The sequence below is a fragment of the Scomber japonicus genome, chromosome 1 (assembly GCF_027409825.1).
Source record: "Scomber japonicus isolate fScoJap1 chromosome 1, fScoJap1.pri, whole genome shotgun sequence".
Taxonomy (NCBI): domain Eukaryota; kingdom Metazoa; phylum Chordata; class Actinopteri; order Scombriformes; family Scombridae; genus Scomber; species Scomber japonicus.
Window position 1 is genome coordinate 12,127,987 of NC_070578.1, and position 15,755 is coordinate 12,143,741.

At 41.0% G+C, this 15,755-nt stretch overlaps 1 protein-coding gene across 1 annotated transcript in view; it reads right to left on the reverse strand.

Moving 5' to 3' along the window:
• Window positions 1-569: 569 nt before the first annotated feature.
• The window catches only part of tox3 (TOX high mobility group box family member 3), a 39,206-nt gene continuing 24,020 nt past the window's right edge, over window positions 570-15,755 (reverse strand). Inside the window, exons 3-7 of the mRNA XM_053319679.1 lie at window positions 8,862-9,113; window positions 2,281-2,544; window positions 1,856-2,086; window positions 1,599-1,679; window positions 570-1,412 (exon numbers count right to left, since the gene is read on the reverse strand). Of these exons, the coding sequence (XP_053175654.1) occupies window positions 570-1,412; window positions 1,599-1,679; window positions 1,856-2,086; window positions 2,281-2,544; window positions 8,862-9,113 (1,671 nt within the window). The remainder of the gene's footprint in view (window positions 1,413-1,598; window positions 1,680-1,855; window positions 2,087-2,280; window positions 2,545-8,861; window positions 9,114-15,755) is intronic.

Sequence of the window (15,755 nt, forward strand, 5' to 3'; positions counted from 1 at the left end):
AAATCTGAGAGAATGATGGGTGAAAGAGAAAGGTTGGAGGGAAGAAAGTCTTGCTATATACTGGCCAGTGTGGGAACAAAGACTGACGTGTGGGTTACTGGTTTCCAGCAAGGATCCTGTGAGTCATTCAGTCCAGGCGAGAGCTGATAAAAATCCTTTTGTTGAGATGCATTCAAAATGTCCTTTCGCTGCACTGAACTGACAACTCTGGCCTCATAAATAAAGCTTTATTGTTAAATAAAACAGTGAAAGACACACGTCTTTCAACATATTGTGCACCCAGTCAGTTTAAATTGACAATTGAAAGACCTCACAAACAAACAAATAAACAATCACTGGGTGCTCCCGCTCACAGGCTTCTGTCATAGCTCAGCCTATTTTATAGACAAAAACCCAGCAAACATGTTTATACCCCCTGTACACACGAGTGCATATCCGTCTATAACAATGGACAAGTTCTTTGTATAACATTCTAAATCTTACACACTTCTTAAGTGCAACGTAGAAAAGCAACGTGGAATGATGCTTTTATTCTATTCCTGTTCTTTGAGATAGGATTTCCATTTGGCTCAGTAAATGCTGACCTGGGACAGGACCTGGGCATGGGCCTGGATTTGGGAAGGGTGTGGTTGCTGCTGTGGAGCCGGTTGGGGACTGCCGAGCGATGCAGAGCCTCCCACTGAATGGGGTGTACCAGGAGAATGCTGGGGTGGGGAACACTGGGATTGGTGCTGCTGTTGCTGTTGCTGTTGCTGCTGGAGATGTTGGATTTGCTGCTGATGCAGTTGGTGCTGCAACTGCATATGCTGCATCTGCATCTGCTGCTGCTGCTGCTGCTGCTGTTGTTGCTGATGCTGCTGCTGCTGCTGCTGCTGATGCTGCTGCTGCATGTGGTGCTGCTGCAGCTGTTGCTGGAGATGGTGTTGGAAATGCTGATGCTGCATCTGCTGCTGGATCTGCTGGTGATGCATCTGCTGCTGCTGCATCTGATGGTGCTGGAGGTGCTGTTGCATTTGCTGCTGCTGTTGCTGCTGCTGCTGGAGCTGCTGCATCGCATGCTGCTGCACTGGCTGCATGGGTGGGCTCATCTGAGACACCGCTGTGGACTGGGCACCTGCTACCATGGCCCCTCCAGCACCCATCTGGCCAAGCATCTGCGGAGGCATCCCGGAGGACATGTTTTGGTGAGAAACTGTGACCGAGGTCACAATCTGACTGCCTCCTAGTCTCATCTGCAGGGGTTTTGGGGCAATGGCCCGTGGTATGGCTTGTTGAAGAGCCTGGGCAGCTGATGGCATGGAAGGGTGTTGGTTGAGGGGTGAAGGCAGAACCAGACCTGGGGACAGGCTGGTGGAGGCCAGGGTCTGCTGTACTGAGCGGATAGTCTGGGCCTCAGCTGATTCTGCTGCAGCCTGGATGGAGAAAATTTATTTTAAAAAGGTGAAACCTCAAATTGCTTTGGTTGTTTTTATCTTTACAAAAGACCTGTCTATAACAACCATAACATATCATATGATACAATAAATTCTTAGAAATGTAATTCATGTTACAGTCAAATTCACACATTTTTCAGGTGCATAGAAGAAATAGTTTCTCACCTTGGAAACCAGGCTAGCACGATATGCAGCAAGGGCCTTTAAATATTCTTTCTTGGCAGCTTCTGTTTTGCTTTTGTAAACCTGTGATGACACAAAGATAAATGTGAATGTACAAATAAAGCTTATTTTTAACAACATTTTTTTATCACCTTAGGCAGGATACATTATATACATCAATGTTGTATGTATTGTTTTCTTGCCAGAATATAGCTACAGCTGAATTAAGCTACAGTTTAAATAATCAAACTTTGCTGTACCTGCTTTTGCTCCTCTCCCAGACCGTCCCACATGGATGCCACAATCTTGGAGACTTCTCCAAAGGTAGCGTTGGGGTTCTGACCCTTGATAGCAGCCTGTGTGTCTCTGAAGAACAGCGCATAAGCCGATACCGGCTTCTGAGGCTCATTGGGATCCTTCTTCTTCTTCTTTTTAGGGGTCTTGGGCTTCTTTGTGGCATCGATGGGGGCTGGTCGCTTCTCTCCAATGACCTGCAATGATTGCAATGATCTCACTGAGATAAAGAAATTTACATAAATGTCCCTCACATGAGCAGTTAATCCCCTTCAGTGAATACATTTGTTGTAAAAGTAGGCACAGCTGTTCACTGTAAAGCGAGGTACTTCTAATAAATATGTCCACCATATGGCTTGTACTGCATCCAAATTTCTAACTCTATGCTTACCCTGTTGCCATCATCTTGGTCGTCTTCATTGATGGAGCTGGAGGGAGACGGAGTGGCTGACTTGCTAGCAGGTGGTGATGGGGAAGTGTGGGTGATGTTGGGTCCTGTCATATTCAGACTCAACTGTGCATTGAGTTGGGATTGGTTGATGGTGGTCAACTGATTCCGTGAGAGCATCCCATTGGGGCTGTTCATGCTGATGATGGACTTCATCACCATAGCTGGGTTGGGTGGGTACTGGCGAAGATGGCCTGGTCCAACATTCTGCAAAAATGATACAAAAGAAAAGTGGGGGATTGTTAAGATTGTAATAAAATAATAATAAAATAACTTTGCCAGGGGTAACTGTACAGACTTGCACCTCATTTCTCCAGGTGAAAGATCTGTATTTGCGTTCACTATGACACCCTACTATCCAGGGTATGAAGCTTATGAAGCTGTATCCTTTTACCAGAGAGAAAATCGGGTCATTGGATTCTGTGGATTGTTATGTGGCAGATCACATGTCAGAATGTCCTGGGTCTTAAATGTCTCGGTTACAGGCCATAATAAATTATCTTGACACCCAAGGAGCCAACTTTATAAGCCAGTAATAGATGGCTACACAGCTCACTTGATTCATTTCAAAACTCTATTGTATGGAAATCTGTGACACAGCTTTTGACTGCCCAGTCCCTGGAGGGTAACGGTGGACTCAGTTCCCCGCACTGTGGTACATAACTTCAAATGCCACAATAAAAAGACTGTTCGAGTTGCAGTTTGTATGCATGCACCTACATGTCAGTTTAGTTTGAGGGGCCCAGCAGCCTAAGGAGCTCCATACATTTTGATGTAATGTAACTTTAAGGTTATAACTCTGTGAAAGAGGCACCTTTCATAGATCATGTTTGACTGCCAAAGAGTGGAAAAAATATTTCTCTATAATCAACTCCATAAATCAACTGGCTGAAGGTATGACGCTTAAGAGCTTTAGACAGGTCCCCTTCCCTCTACCATCAAGAGTATAATGTAATAACATTTTCATTCACTTTTACTTTTTTCCTGGCAAAACATTTGGTTCTTGAAACAGTCTTAGAGAAGGTGCAGGCAACATGTTTGCATTGATTGTGGCGAGGATGAAATTACAAGGCCTGCCAGCTCCCCAGAGGGAAGACTGATCAGAGAGCCAGCAGAGCTGACATGGAACAGAGAAGGGGACGTGAACACAACAGAAAAGGTGATTTGTTCTCCCTCGGTACATCCATCTGGTATTCAGCAGCACAAACTCAATCTCTCCCAACATCAACACATCATAAACCCACGCACCTGGCTTTATTGAAAGAACCTTATGAATGCCTGTCTTCAAAAACAATAATATAACACCATTTCAGACAGAAACATATTGGATCTACAATCCATTTCTTTCTCATATGCCATGTCTACTGCTTATCATAAATACAATCTATGAAGTGCAAAGCGGATTTTATATTTACATGTGCGAGGAAGATTCTGCAAAGGTGAGGTAAAGGTAGGAAAGAAATTGAAGACATATTGTTATGATTCCTCAAATATGGAAGCTCTCAGTTTTCTCTGAAATAAAAGCTGAAATAAACAAGCCTGTGACCAAATGACTGTGATTTACATATCTGCAACCCACCATGTTCCAAGTGCTATTGTCATCTTCATTACCGAGAACACGATGGCTCGCAGTTTGCTCTCTGCTCGCTGCGAACATCAAAGACGCACACACTGAGCTCATTAGTCGTGGCCATCTGTAAAATAACACTTTTGCCCAATCCCAATGATGCAGTTTTGACTTAGAGCAATGGCCCGTTCTGCCATTTGTTTGGAATATGGTGATTTCTTTAAAATGGCCTTTGGATGTTGTGCATTAAAAAAAGGCACTGATGACCACAGTTAAATATCCAACACTTAATCATATCACACCCAACAGCCTGCTAAATGTCTAATTTTACCACATATTTTAGCAATAACCGGAGTAGTTTTCTCTTTACATCAGACAAACACCAGCATTAGCACATGTCTAATTTGAAAGATAACAGCTAATAACACACTAGCAAAAGAAATCATCTTAAGTAACAGTTGCCTTGATTGTGAATATAAATCTGTTACTGGGATGTTTATTTATTCCCTCTGCCTTCTCATTTGCATTTTGATTGCAGTATTGTCAGCAGTCACAGCAGACATCTAACTAGATATTTTGATAGTCATCGTAAATCTGCAAATAAGTCCTTATCTTGAGTACACAGTGGCCAGATGTGCCCTCCTTAGTCAGGTTTCAGTGTGTATGTGCCTAGGTGCGTTGTCTGTCTGTGCATATGTTTGCACATCAAACATTAACAAACTGAAATCTACTCCATAATCAATAAAGGTTTTTAAAATGGAAATTCATTCTGTAGTATTCCCTATTGTATTGCTTTTAACGTGAAAGCTGAAAGAACTGGCCACAACATAATGCTGTCAACAATATGCTGAAAAAAAATAACTTGTTTTGTACATTTGTTGTTGGCCTCATCTGCTCTTAACACAGAAAACACTCCACACAGAGCCACATAAAGCAGCCTGAAAACTAGCAGATGAAAAAAAAAATGCGATTGACAATGTGTGAAACCCTTTCCGCAATAAACACTGGCCAATAAACACAGCAGCTGGACTCGAAATGCAACATTATGCATTCACCAAGTGTGGTGATAAAAATCTCAACACTGATGTCAATGAAAGCAAGCTTGAGTCTGTTCTTTAAGATATTGGAAATCAGAATTTGGGGAGAATTTATGAACAGTGGCACCATGTACTAAGCTGTAACAGGCTGAAAAGAATGTTAACAAGTTCAATTTCCATTCAATCAATGCCAGAGCTCTTGGAAATGTTCCATGGCAGGAGAGGGGTAAAATCATCTATATGGTAATTATAAGGATGAATCCCCCAGTAACTTTCGCCAGCATGAAAGGTCAGTCCTATTAAAGATAGTTTATCAGTGCTCTGCACATATTCCTTTACTCGGCTTCTAAACGGGTACATCGTTTTATTTTTTTTCCTCCATTTTCAGCAAGCTGCTGAAGTCTGTGCTTAAGCCAAATGAGAAAAATGGAATTTTGAATGCCGGTAAAGGCTATAATAGCATGAAGATAAATTGTTTTTCTTTCCCTTGCCCTGTCTCAGTCAAACACACTTCTCTCTCTTTCTCTGTCTGTGGTGTGCAAACTCAGTCTATCTACCTTCCCAACCTCTAACCCTTACTTAAAAACAAATCTCTCTCTCTCTCCTCCACCCCTCAGACTGAGGGGCCAGTAGGTTCCCTCCCCTTGGTCCGGTACAGCCAATGACCCAAACCCCTCTCCACTATTTCTTCTGATGCATTGTGGGTATTTAAAACTTGTCCAACATGACATCACTTCATTTTGAGAGCTGCCTGAGAAAAGTAAATTACAGAATCAATCATGCAGAAGGTCAAGCTGAGACTTCATTACAAGTATTGCATGCCTGCATGAATATCTTTCATTTCTGACTGACCCAATATGTCACAATAGCTGTCTGTCTAGGGAGAGAAGAAAAAAGAAACGGAGCGAAAAAAAAATCCACTCTCTTAAATTGATGTACAACTCATGTCACTGCTTCTTGGCTTGGAAGGGAGATAAGAGGGAAGTGTAGAAAAACATGCTTTCTGCAACAGTGCTCACATTTTCCATTTGATTCAGGATATAGTGGTTTTTGACCAGTCAAAACTGAAGGTATTATATTCACTGGCAATCTACACAATATCAAGGCATATCAAATCATGTGAACAACAAACTGCAAATGGCTTTTTCAGCCTCAGTTTCATCTTGCGTGATCCAAACACACAATTTTATATTGGATATTAGCATATCTTTGCTGTTGTAAAGCTAATGACATGTGAAACAGCTAGCTGGTAATGAAAAATTTAAAACACATCACCACACAGTGGTAAATGTAATAAGACGGCAGGGCTCATATCTCCTAAATATTGATTCTAACATCTAATACAACAAGTTTACTACTGTCGGTTTCGAATTCAATCACGGAGGACACAGAGCCCATTTCAGTACAAGCTTGCATGTGTCAAGAAAAACCTAAAACGTGGTGAAGGCACCAGGTGTTTTTTGAAATGGAACCCAAAGACCCTTGCTGTGCAGCAGGGAGAAAATCGAGAAGAAATTGTGAATAAAGCAATACTGGCAGCTCTAACTCCAGTACTATTTGGCACTATTGAGACTCAATCACAAATCAGGAGGACACATGCTGGGAGACAAAAATGAGAGTCAGAAGCTTGTTAGGAGAGCAGATTAAATAAATAATGACTTCAGATTCAGGGCTTGCCAGGCACATTGCAGCTGAGAAAATGTATTTCTCTTTGTAGAAGCCCGGCATCTGTGGCCAATTTGCAAGACATACGCTGAACATTATGGGAGAGGAATTAGCAGAACACTTGGCAATGCAATGACATGGAAGAAGCTTTTGAAAATAGCCCAGGTATATTCACTGGTTGGGTTTCTCATTAAGTTCTGATAAGAGACAGGCTTTTGCACACACTAAATATGCTCTACCAGTAAGCTAGTATAGAGGAAGAAAACCAAGACAAGTGTTTGGGAAATATGAGCATAGTGGCTTGATGAAAAATGTAATTGCAATAGTGCACGGTTTATTTGTTTGCCCCTGCAGCCATAACAAATAACACAGAATGTAATCATGTATATAAGGTTGTCATTCCTTTATCAGTGTGCTGACAAAAATGACAAAACACCTCTCTTAGGGCCTTCGTAAATCATTGTCTCTGTATATAGAATGCACTGAAAACAGCACTGTTACTTATCTCATTTAAAGTTGCGTTCTCTTTTCAAGGCGGAGATAAAACCGTAGATGAATAGAATTTCTATAGGCATTGTCACCACACTTTTGGGGATCAATCCCATTTACAGGAAAAATGAAGGGCCACCACAAGCTGTCCTGCTGTACAATGTGCGATGACTGATAACAAGTGAGTAGTGTGCTGACGACAATGCCACGAGGCAAGGAGCAGAAACCCACATTCTCCCCTCAGTTTTTAATAGAGTCTCCACACAATCAGAGACATGAGCCATGCAAATGGTGTTAAAGAGGAATAATGTTTGAGAATCAAATCTAATCCTCCAGCAAGTCGTGAGAACAGTCAGGAATGTAATTGTGTCAAGGTTCCGTTTCTTCCAGATGTAGAAAGCTTAACTGACCATGAAATGAAAATTCTTTAGGCAAAAGCCTTCTGGGGCTCACTTACTGTATGCAGCAGAGATATTTTAAAAGCTGCAATTATTTTACATGCCAGAAGCATGGAAGCAGGAAAGAGAGCTGTAAAATTTTATAGCCCCTTCTCATATGGAATGTAAATAAATATCTGTAATATCAGTGTGATTCAACAAATGTGTTGGAGAGAAAGGGCGTTGGGGTGGGGGGGTGGGGGGGGGGGGGACTAAAACACATTTCATTTATTCACACAGTTAAAATGGTCATGGTACCACTTCTCAGTGCAATGCTTTTTGTGGTTCACGAAGCAAATTCAGCATCAATATCATCATCTCTCCGCTCATGCTTTTGTCCTTTCATTTCTTTTCTCCTAAATGAATCTTCCCTTTTTGTAATAGGTCTGTAAGACAACTAGTCAGCCAGTGACATTTCCATTTTTCCTCCTCAATGCTTCTATGATTGTGGCATTTGAAAACGCCTTTCCACCCCGAGACAACAATCTCACAATCTATAGCACATAACAGTATCAACATAAAGAGAGTGATTACTCAGTCTACTGTTGGATGTTTGACCATCCGTATCAGAGGAAAGGAGGATTAAGCTAAAACTATGTTCATCATGTTCTCACTATAATTCTCTACCACAAAGGTTTTCTGCACACACAGAGCTGAACTTCAACTCCAAACAAAGCAGTGTGTCTTTTTTTTTCTCCAAGACCCTATGTGACACTGGACAGAAGTATGCATCAGCATTTACAGTAGAAAAAAAGGTTTCTAGAGGCAACATGAATTAAATATGAGTATGTGAAACTGTGGCACTTTTGGGTCCCATTTTCGCTGTCCTTCTGGGGCTGAATGTGCTTTGTACTCTGACACCTGTGATCTATTCACATCTGCTCACCTTACAGAGGGGATCATCCACAGTCTGTGTGATTTAAAAAAAATCCTCACAGTAAGTAACATAATATCATGACATTTACTCAATGTGATCATATACCTCCTGTGTGGTAAACAAGTCCAGATGCTGTGCCAGATGTACTGACAACAGGAGGCTTACAAAAACTGTGAAGGTGACATTATGGTCCAGTAAAAGGGTTCATTTAAGAATTGTATGCTTCTGATCTCAGGTGTATCTAGTAGTATACTTCTAAATCATATCTCTAACACTGGATACACCTTCAGAAAACCACATCTGGAATAACCACTACAAGTAGGAAACACACTGTTGCAGCACTAGTGCAGGATTTCTTTGTGTTGACAAATGAGGCAGCCATGATCAGTTCACATGGCAGCAAATAAATAGACTTGGATTTACTAGAGGTGTGTATGCATGGCAGTGCTCACCACAGGTTGGCCATTGTTGACAGACATCCCTTCCTGGTCCATCATGTTGCGTGAGATGGTAATAGATGGCAGATCCAGGCTCTGCGGGGGGAACTGAGGGATTAAGTGACCCCTGTGCTGGGCTGGAGGCTCTGGCATTGGTGGGTAAGGGGAATCCACTTCTGATAGGCCCAGGCCAGATTCCGTCTCAGGTGGAGGTGTGATGGGAGGAATCTCAAATTCCTCATCTCCCAAACTGGGCGTATGAAATGTCTTTAAAAGAAAGGGAAGGAAGAGGAAAGTCCAATCAAATCCAACATCACAAAACAACCAGGAAGCATTCACATTGTTGGGCTTTATTTGACATGCTAGAAGGAAACCTTCAGGGATTAAATCAGACAACTTTGTTTAAGAGAGGGAGTGTTTTAGTAGAGTGGTAATACACTTGTCTGTAAGTGCACTAAGATGTAACATTTCCTAAACCTATTAAAGTTCACTTTGAGGAAAAGAAGGAAAAAAGGCAAGTGTAGAAGAAGACGTCAAAAGCAAAAATATCAAGCAGCAATCATGAGAGAGAGGGGATACATGATAAAAGCCCTTAATCTAAGGGATGGAAGATGTTGGGTTGAAGTGCAGTGAAAATACACGTCACAGGGAGATGGGTTTAAAGAACATTTTCAAAGATTATTACGCTTGGCCAGAAGTGTTTCTTTTTGTTCCCCTTGCCTGCACCCTTAAATCTGCTCATCAAACAGCCTAATCCTTCTGCCTTTCGAATTAAAGCTTTTGGTCACACTTAATTTGCTTATGTGCCTTCTTGGAGATGGGACTGTTCACCTACTTGGGTCTTGTTTTCATCCACATATTGCATTAAGCAACTCTCCAAAACCAAATATATTCATATCCTCACAATGACCACACTGCAGGTCCACATAAATGCGGCTGAACACAGGGCCAAACAGCATGGTATCTAAGGTGCCAGGCTTGGCTTGCTGCTGTTAAATTACTGACAACCTCTTCAAAGCATAGGTCTCTTACTAAAAATGAAATGATTTTAACTTCTAGCACTTGGCTTTCTGGCTGTCATTGTGGCATAGTGCACAATTGTGTTTAACTCAGAAACCAAGCACTATTATAAATGATGAGCAGCATGTCTTTTCTATTGGAAATCAAGATAAAAATGAATCTGACTCTGCATGGACAGGCTACTGGAAAACACAAAGTGCTTCAGGTTGATCTCAAACACTTCTTTCTTTGCCATGGGTCACTTTAACAGCACTGTTTAAGAGGTGCCTCTACTACTTGAAATTTCTCAGGCAATCCTGGCATGAAAATAATTGGCTTGGAGGCCAAAACGAGGGTAAATAGGCATTTAGACCAATTCAAGCAAGACACCGATGACTCTCCTGCATGTCGATTCACCTTTTCACACACCTGCATTTCATTTTCAGAGGGATTGTGAGTCCTGGAGTTGATCCTGCATCACTTTTTGAGATAAATCCAGCTTTGTTGAAAGGGAAGCCATTTTCTCTCAAAATCATTGCTCGCTCATTCTTACCAAATGTGACAACATTACAGCATTAAGTCACATGTAAAACATCATACAATACATACAATACCATGCATTTTCAGCATGACTTGTCCAAATAGGAACAGAACTCCTAAGCTTAACAGAGGTGACATTGTACTAACATCAAACCTGATATCAAGAGTTGCATGACCTTACAGCAGAACTAACTACAACAACAACAACAACAACAACAGAGCTAACCAAGCTTGTCTTCCCCATCTTGCTTGGCTCTGTCTCTCTGTCTCCAGTAGGGGATGGAATAACAGAAGGGAGACAATGGAGGAAATATGCCAACATAGCCCTTGATTAGGGAGTATTAATGTTCCCCTTGCTTGCTTTAGCACACAGACACTTGAAACTAATTCATTGCCTACTCAGGGCAGCTGTCTTGACAAGCACTGATGAATTCCACTGGCAGAGACAGCTAATAGAGTTTTCATTCCCGCCTTTCTTTCTCTCTTCCGGCTTCGAACCACTGTTTCACTTTCCAATGCTTGTTTCACAGCTAGAGAATCAGTTCTCCTTTCAGAAGGTGCTAAGGTCATATTCATCACAGCCCTGGCCCTTGGCTCACAGAGTGCAGAATAAATTATGAGCACCTTCAGTAGGAACCATTTACTATGAGTCCTCTGCTGTCATATTATGCTTCAGTCCACTCAAAAACCTCTGGAACTTAGTTCACAATAATGCCTATTCAGCAGCATGTGAATCAAAACACAACGTGTTTAGAAAGTTAATAAAACAAAACTGTCATGAGTCATGGACAAAAAGTTCTAGTAGCACAAAGATGGGATCACAGGTCCTCCATCATCACAATCTTCATTCATCTGTTTCAACTCCACGGTGGCGCACGGTCAATCTACAACACCAGCCTTGAGACCTAAACCTTGTGGTCCCAGTCTCATCTGTATCATATGATCCAGCAATCTGTAAACATGGGCATGCTATTGTAATTTATTTGACAGTTAAGTCTCAGCCTTGTGCAGTACAGTCAAATGCACAGTACAGTCTGGGATATATTTGCCACATTTATCCACATAAGCCTTTGCAGTGATGCTTTTGAGGAGAGAAACATTACATACAATATTTTCTCTCTTGTTCTATGGATGCTATTTGTTGAGGTACCGGTAAGTAGGTTTCCTGTAGTGTAACTTTATAAAAGTGTAAATCAGGACAGATCTAATAGTAGATCAGTTGGTGTTAGTGCAGCACAGAGACACACAGCTGTGAGTCAGCAGAATGACATTATAACAATGGTTTGGGTTATACATCAGCAACATGTGTTTCCTCACAGGGAAGGTAGATTCTAAACACATTTCATAAAACAACAGGCTAACCCCCTGCACAGGATCAAATCAGATGATCTTGTGAACTGAATTAATGTGTTAATGTGTTATGTTGAGTATGTTTTTAAATTCAAAATTAACAAAAAAAAAGGTTGCAGTTCAGACATACATTGCACATTATTACTGATGCAGCTACTTTTAAAATGTTTGAATTAAGAAAAAGCCTAAATAAGGCTTCATTCAATGTAAATGACTTGCACTACTAAACATGTGTCATAAATTGCACACTGAAACAAAGCTACCTCGCCTCATACATACTGCACTAGTCCTATAGTATAGCAATTGTTTTTGATTTAGTTTATGTAGATTTTTTTGCCCTTCAGTGAGTATTATATTTGTTAAAAAGCAAACAATTAAAGTTCTAATCTTCCTGAAAAATCTCATCTCGGTGGTCAATTGAGTGATACTGCACTGGTTCAGAAAAATGATGTCATTCCGCTTGTCTCTTTACATTGAACCTTGTGTTCGTTTGTCTGCTGAGTCAGAGGGAAATGTCTCCAAATGCCTTGGGTTGGAAAAATCATCCTCCTCCCAGTCAGATTCATTGCTCTGAAACACCTCAGATAAAACATCAAAAATAACGTGCTTCTTCACTCCCTGCATGAACATTACAGAAAATCCACTGTGAATAGAATGTGATTTGCTCCTGTCACTTCTGGGATTATTTCTGTTGTGATGTCCCTATTTTCAGTGGACGTGCAAGTAAATGTTCAGTTTTCCATAGACTGACTTGGTGAAGATTTAAAAAAGTGTTTACAGTCAATCAATGATTAAACTAGGATCACTATACATAACAGTCAAAACAAAAACTACATTGTACCAATTTATGAGAATTTTGGCTAGAAGTGGACTAAATCAGGGCTCTAGTCTGGATTTTAAAATCATGGCTATTGCTTACTGGGTCTCTTCGAAGGAGACTATATAGACACAACAGAACAATGACAATGAGACTTACCACTGAACGACAGTATGGATCGCTTTCTCTGCCAAATGTTTCAGGGGAACTAAAAATGATGGACATGAGTCTCTTGGCAATGTCTTCATCTGTATTTTGGTTTTGAAGCATATTCAGCAAGTATGCTTGTTTGGCTAGCAGTGACCATGGCATTGACCATGTCTGGTATATCAAGCCAACATTAAACATGAGCTAGCATTTGTCAAGCCAATACCTTAAACAAAGCTGTTGTTATGGTTTTAAACTGTTAACTGAGATTGATCGGTGCACAGAGAAGGAAGTTTTGGTCCAGATCCTATCCAGTTTAGCCTTACACTGAAACACTGGCTGTTGCCATCAGAGGCTAGATCATTGTCAGAGAATAGCCAATGGCTTGGGAGATTGTATAGGTCATTGTATCCTATAGGCTGGTGCCTCGTGGCCTGAATTACATAGCCAGCCAAGAGACAAACGTCAAGGTAAACGTGAAACGAGTGCTGGCTGAGGTAGACTACACTTTTGTTAAGAGAGCAGCACAAGCCTCACCATGACCTTTAAGTGAAACACAGACATGTACTTGGGGAGCAGGAATGCGTTTGTTTAGTGTCTGCTAAACAGCACTGAAGTGGAGGAGAGAGAAAGAAAAAAATGACAGTGGGGGAGGGAAGATGGAGCAAGATCAGTATCAAAGACTGGGCTTGTGTGCATCACCTCTTCATGTTAATGATGATACAAATTAACATCTGCATCAGGGGTGCTGATAATGGAGACATGGCGTTAGTGTCTCATTTGGGGAGGTATGGAAGATGTCAGCTGGCCGCGAAGAAAGGCTGTTTCCCCGGGGAAGAGGTGCCAGATCCTACTGGAACCCACAGAGTGTTACAGTGTTGCACACTGTCTGGTGTCATTTCACATAAAGCCAGTCTAATTCTGCACCAGGAGCAGCTTAGGGGGCTCTGATTGGAGATTAAGAGATGCACAATCCACTTTCTTCGCATCACCAGCCTGATTATCCATTTGAATTGTTCTGAAAGGCTCAGCAGAGCCAAGTGCCAAACCAGATGCTGGCTTGGGATGTGCAGGCATGTACATGTTAAGGGGTGGGCAAGGGAGAGCACACAACAGAGCGGGAGTGAGAGTAGTGTGTGTGTGTGTGTGTTTGTGTGTGTGTGTGTGTATGTGTGTTTCCATTGGCAGACACTGGGTTCAGTGGTATGAGGGCAGAGCAGGGCTTGTTACAGAGAGGTCTGATGTAACCAGCACGACCATCCTGAGCAGGTGTGTGGGAAATCTGCAGGCATCAGTGCTGATTGAAGGTGGTAAACCTAGATCAACTATAGTGTACTGCAAACTGAGAAATCAAATTAAAATCAAAGTGCAGGGTCTATCTACTTCCTCATAAATATAGAAGTTGGAAGCAAAAGTCAATTACACAAAATATGCTTTAATGACTATAGACTCCCTAGAATGTGCTTAGTTTGCTGCCCTATGACAAAAAGGCATATTGTAGGATTGCCAGATTATACCTAATAATTACTGGTTTTTATACAGTACAATAAAATGTACTGTTACTAGTGTAAATACAAAATATTAGAAAAAGTGTGTATGGTCTTTACAAATCTCTGTGGTAAATAATATCTGTTGGTTTATGTAAAGTATGCACATTATTTAACTCTATATAATAAATGAAACCCTACTACAATGTTTACAACAATAGACACACAGGGAGATGACTAGAAGATGTTTATCAGTGAATTTTCTCTTACGATGATGTTACATCCCTTTGCTGCCATGGTTCTCTTTCAATATCAGGACAAAGAGCAAGAGAAAGCTTTTCAGGCAATATTCCCAGTCCTTCAATAAACGTAGTAATGCAATTCACAGATGCAATAACCAAGACATGTTAAAGGCAGCAGCATGCAATTACTGCATATAATAGGCCTCGGAATCAATAGGGGCTGAATTGGGGATCCAGTTTCAAATATCTAGACAGGCAGAGTGCAGCTACTCAAATGACAACATTAACCATGGCACCCCTAATCAACATTATTTCAAATTTGGATCATTTGTAGTCCATTTCTACATATTTATAGTTCATTACATGTCTCTAATTTGATTGAGAGAGTAAAATGATACATCTGAGTGGAACACAATCTCAGTGTACAGTATCTTTTTCACTGAGGGAAGCAGTCAAGCTTTCCCTGCTAGGATGTATGCTTTACCAGGCACACCAAGGTCATCTTATCTCATCCTCTAAGTGCATAAGGTAAATGATACACCGGACATCTAAACAGCAAAGCAGATCTGCTGTTGTGATGCAAAAGCATTTTGCCTCTTACACAAAACATGCACATTTTAACTATACAGTGTGTATTATGCAGACCAATAATATCCTGATATAATCAGCTTGATATTTAGCACAAAAATAATTACTGTATATGCTGTGTATGAAAAATCAGGTAGAGCAACTAGGTCCAGAAAGGCTAAAGAGTGAGGTACAAGAGAGGACATGTTGTAGCATTATAGATAGACTAGTTGAATGTTAAATAAAATATCCAAGTATCCAATTGATTATTCAAAACAAAGTCATAGGATGCCATTGTCCCCTGCTATTTATTTTTTTGACATCCTCTAATGATATTTTTTTCTAGACCTAATTTGAGAAAGAGGTGTTGCTCCATAGAAAACAGGGAGTTTATCTTCATTAACTAAATAAAGGGTGCCTCTTTCAATACAGTACCTCTCTGGTTTGATCTGAAAACAATAGCTAGCTAACTGTGGTGACATAAATTTAGCTTAGCTGTCAAAATCATGGAGCCCTCTTATGGAAGACTTCCTTTCCCACTGTACGCTCAGCCCAAGGCAGATACATAAAGTAGATTAATAGCATCACAGAAGAGATAGTGTGAAACCTCACAACTCAAAGTGGAAGTCACTTTAATCTTACTTTAGCTCAGGTTGCTACAAACAAATACTTTGGACACTCCATCGCTTGAAAGGAAAAATCTATGAATAAGACTTCTTCTTGTCTCTCTCTCCCTCCTTCTAGGCACAATACCATCTGT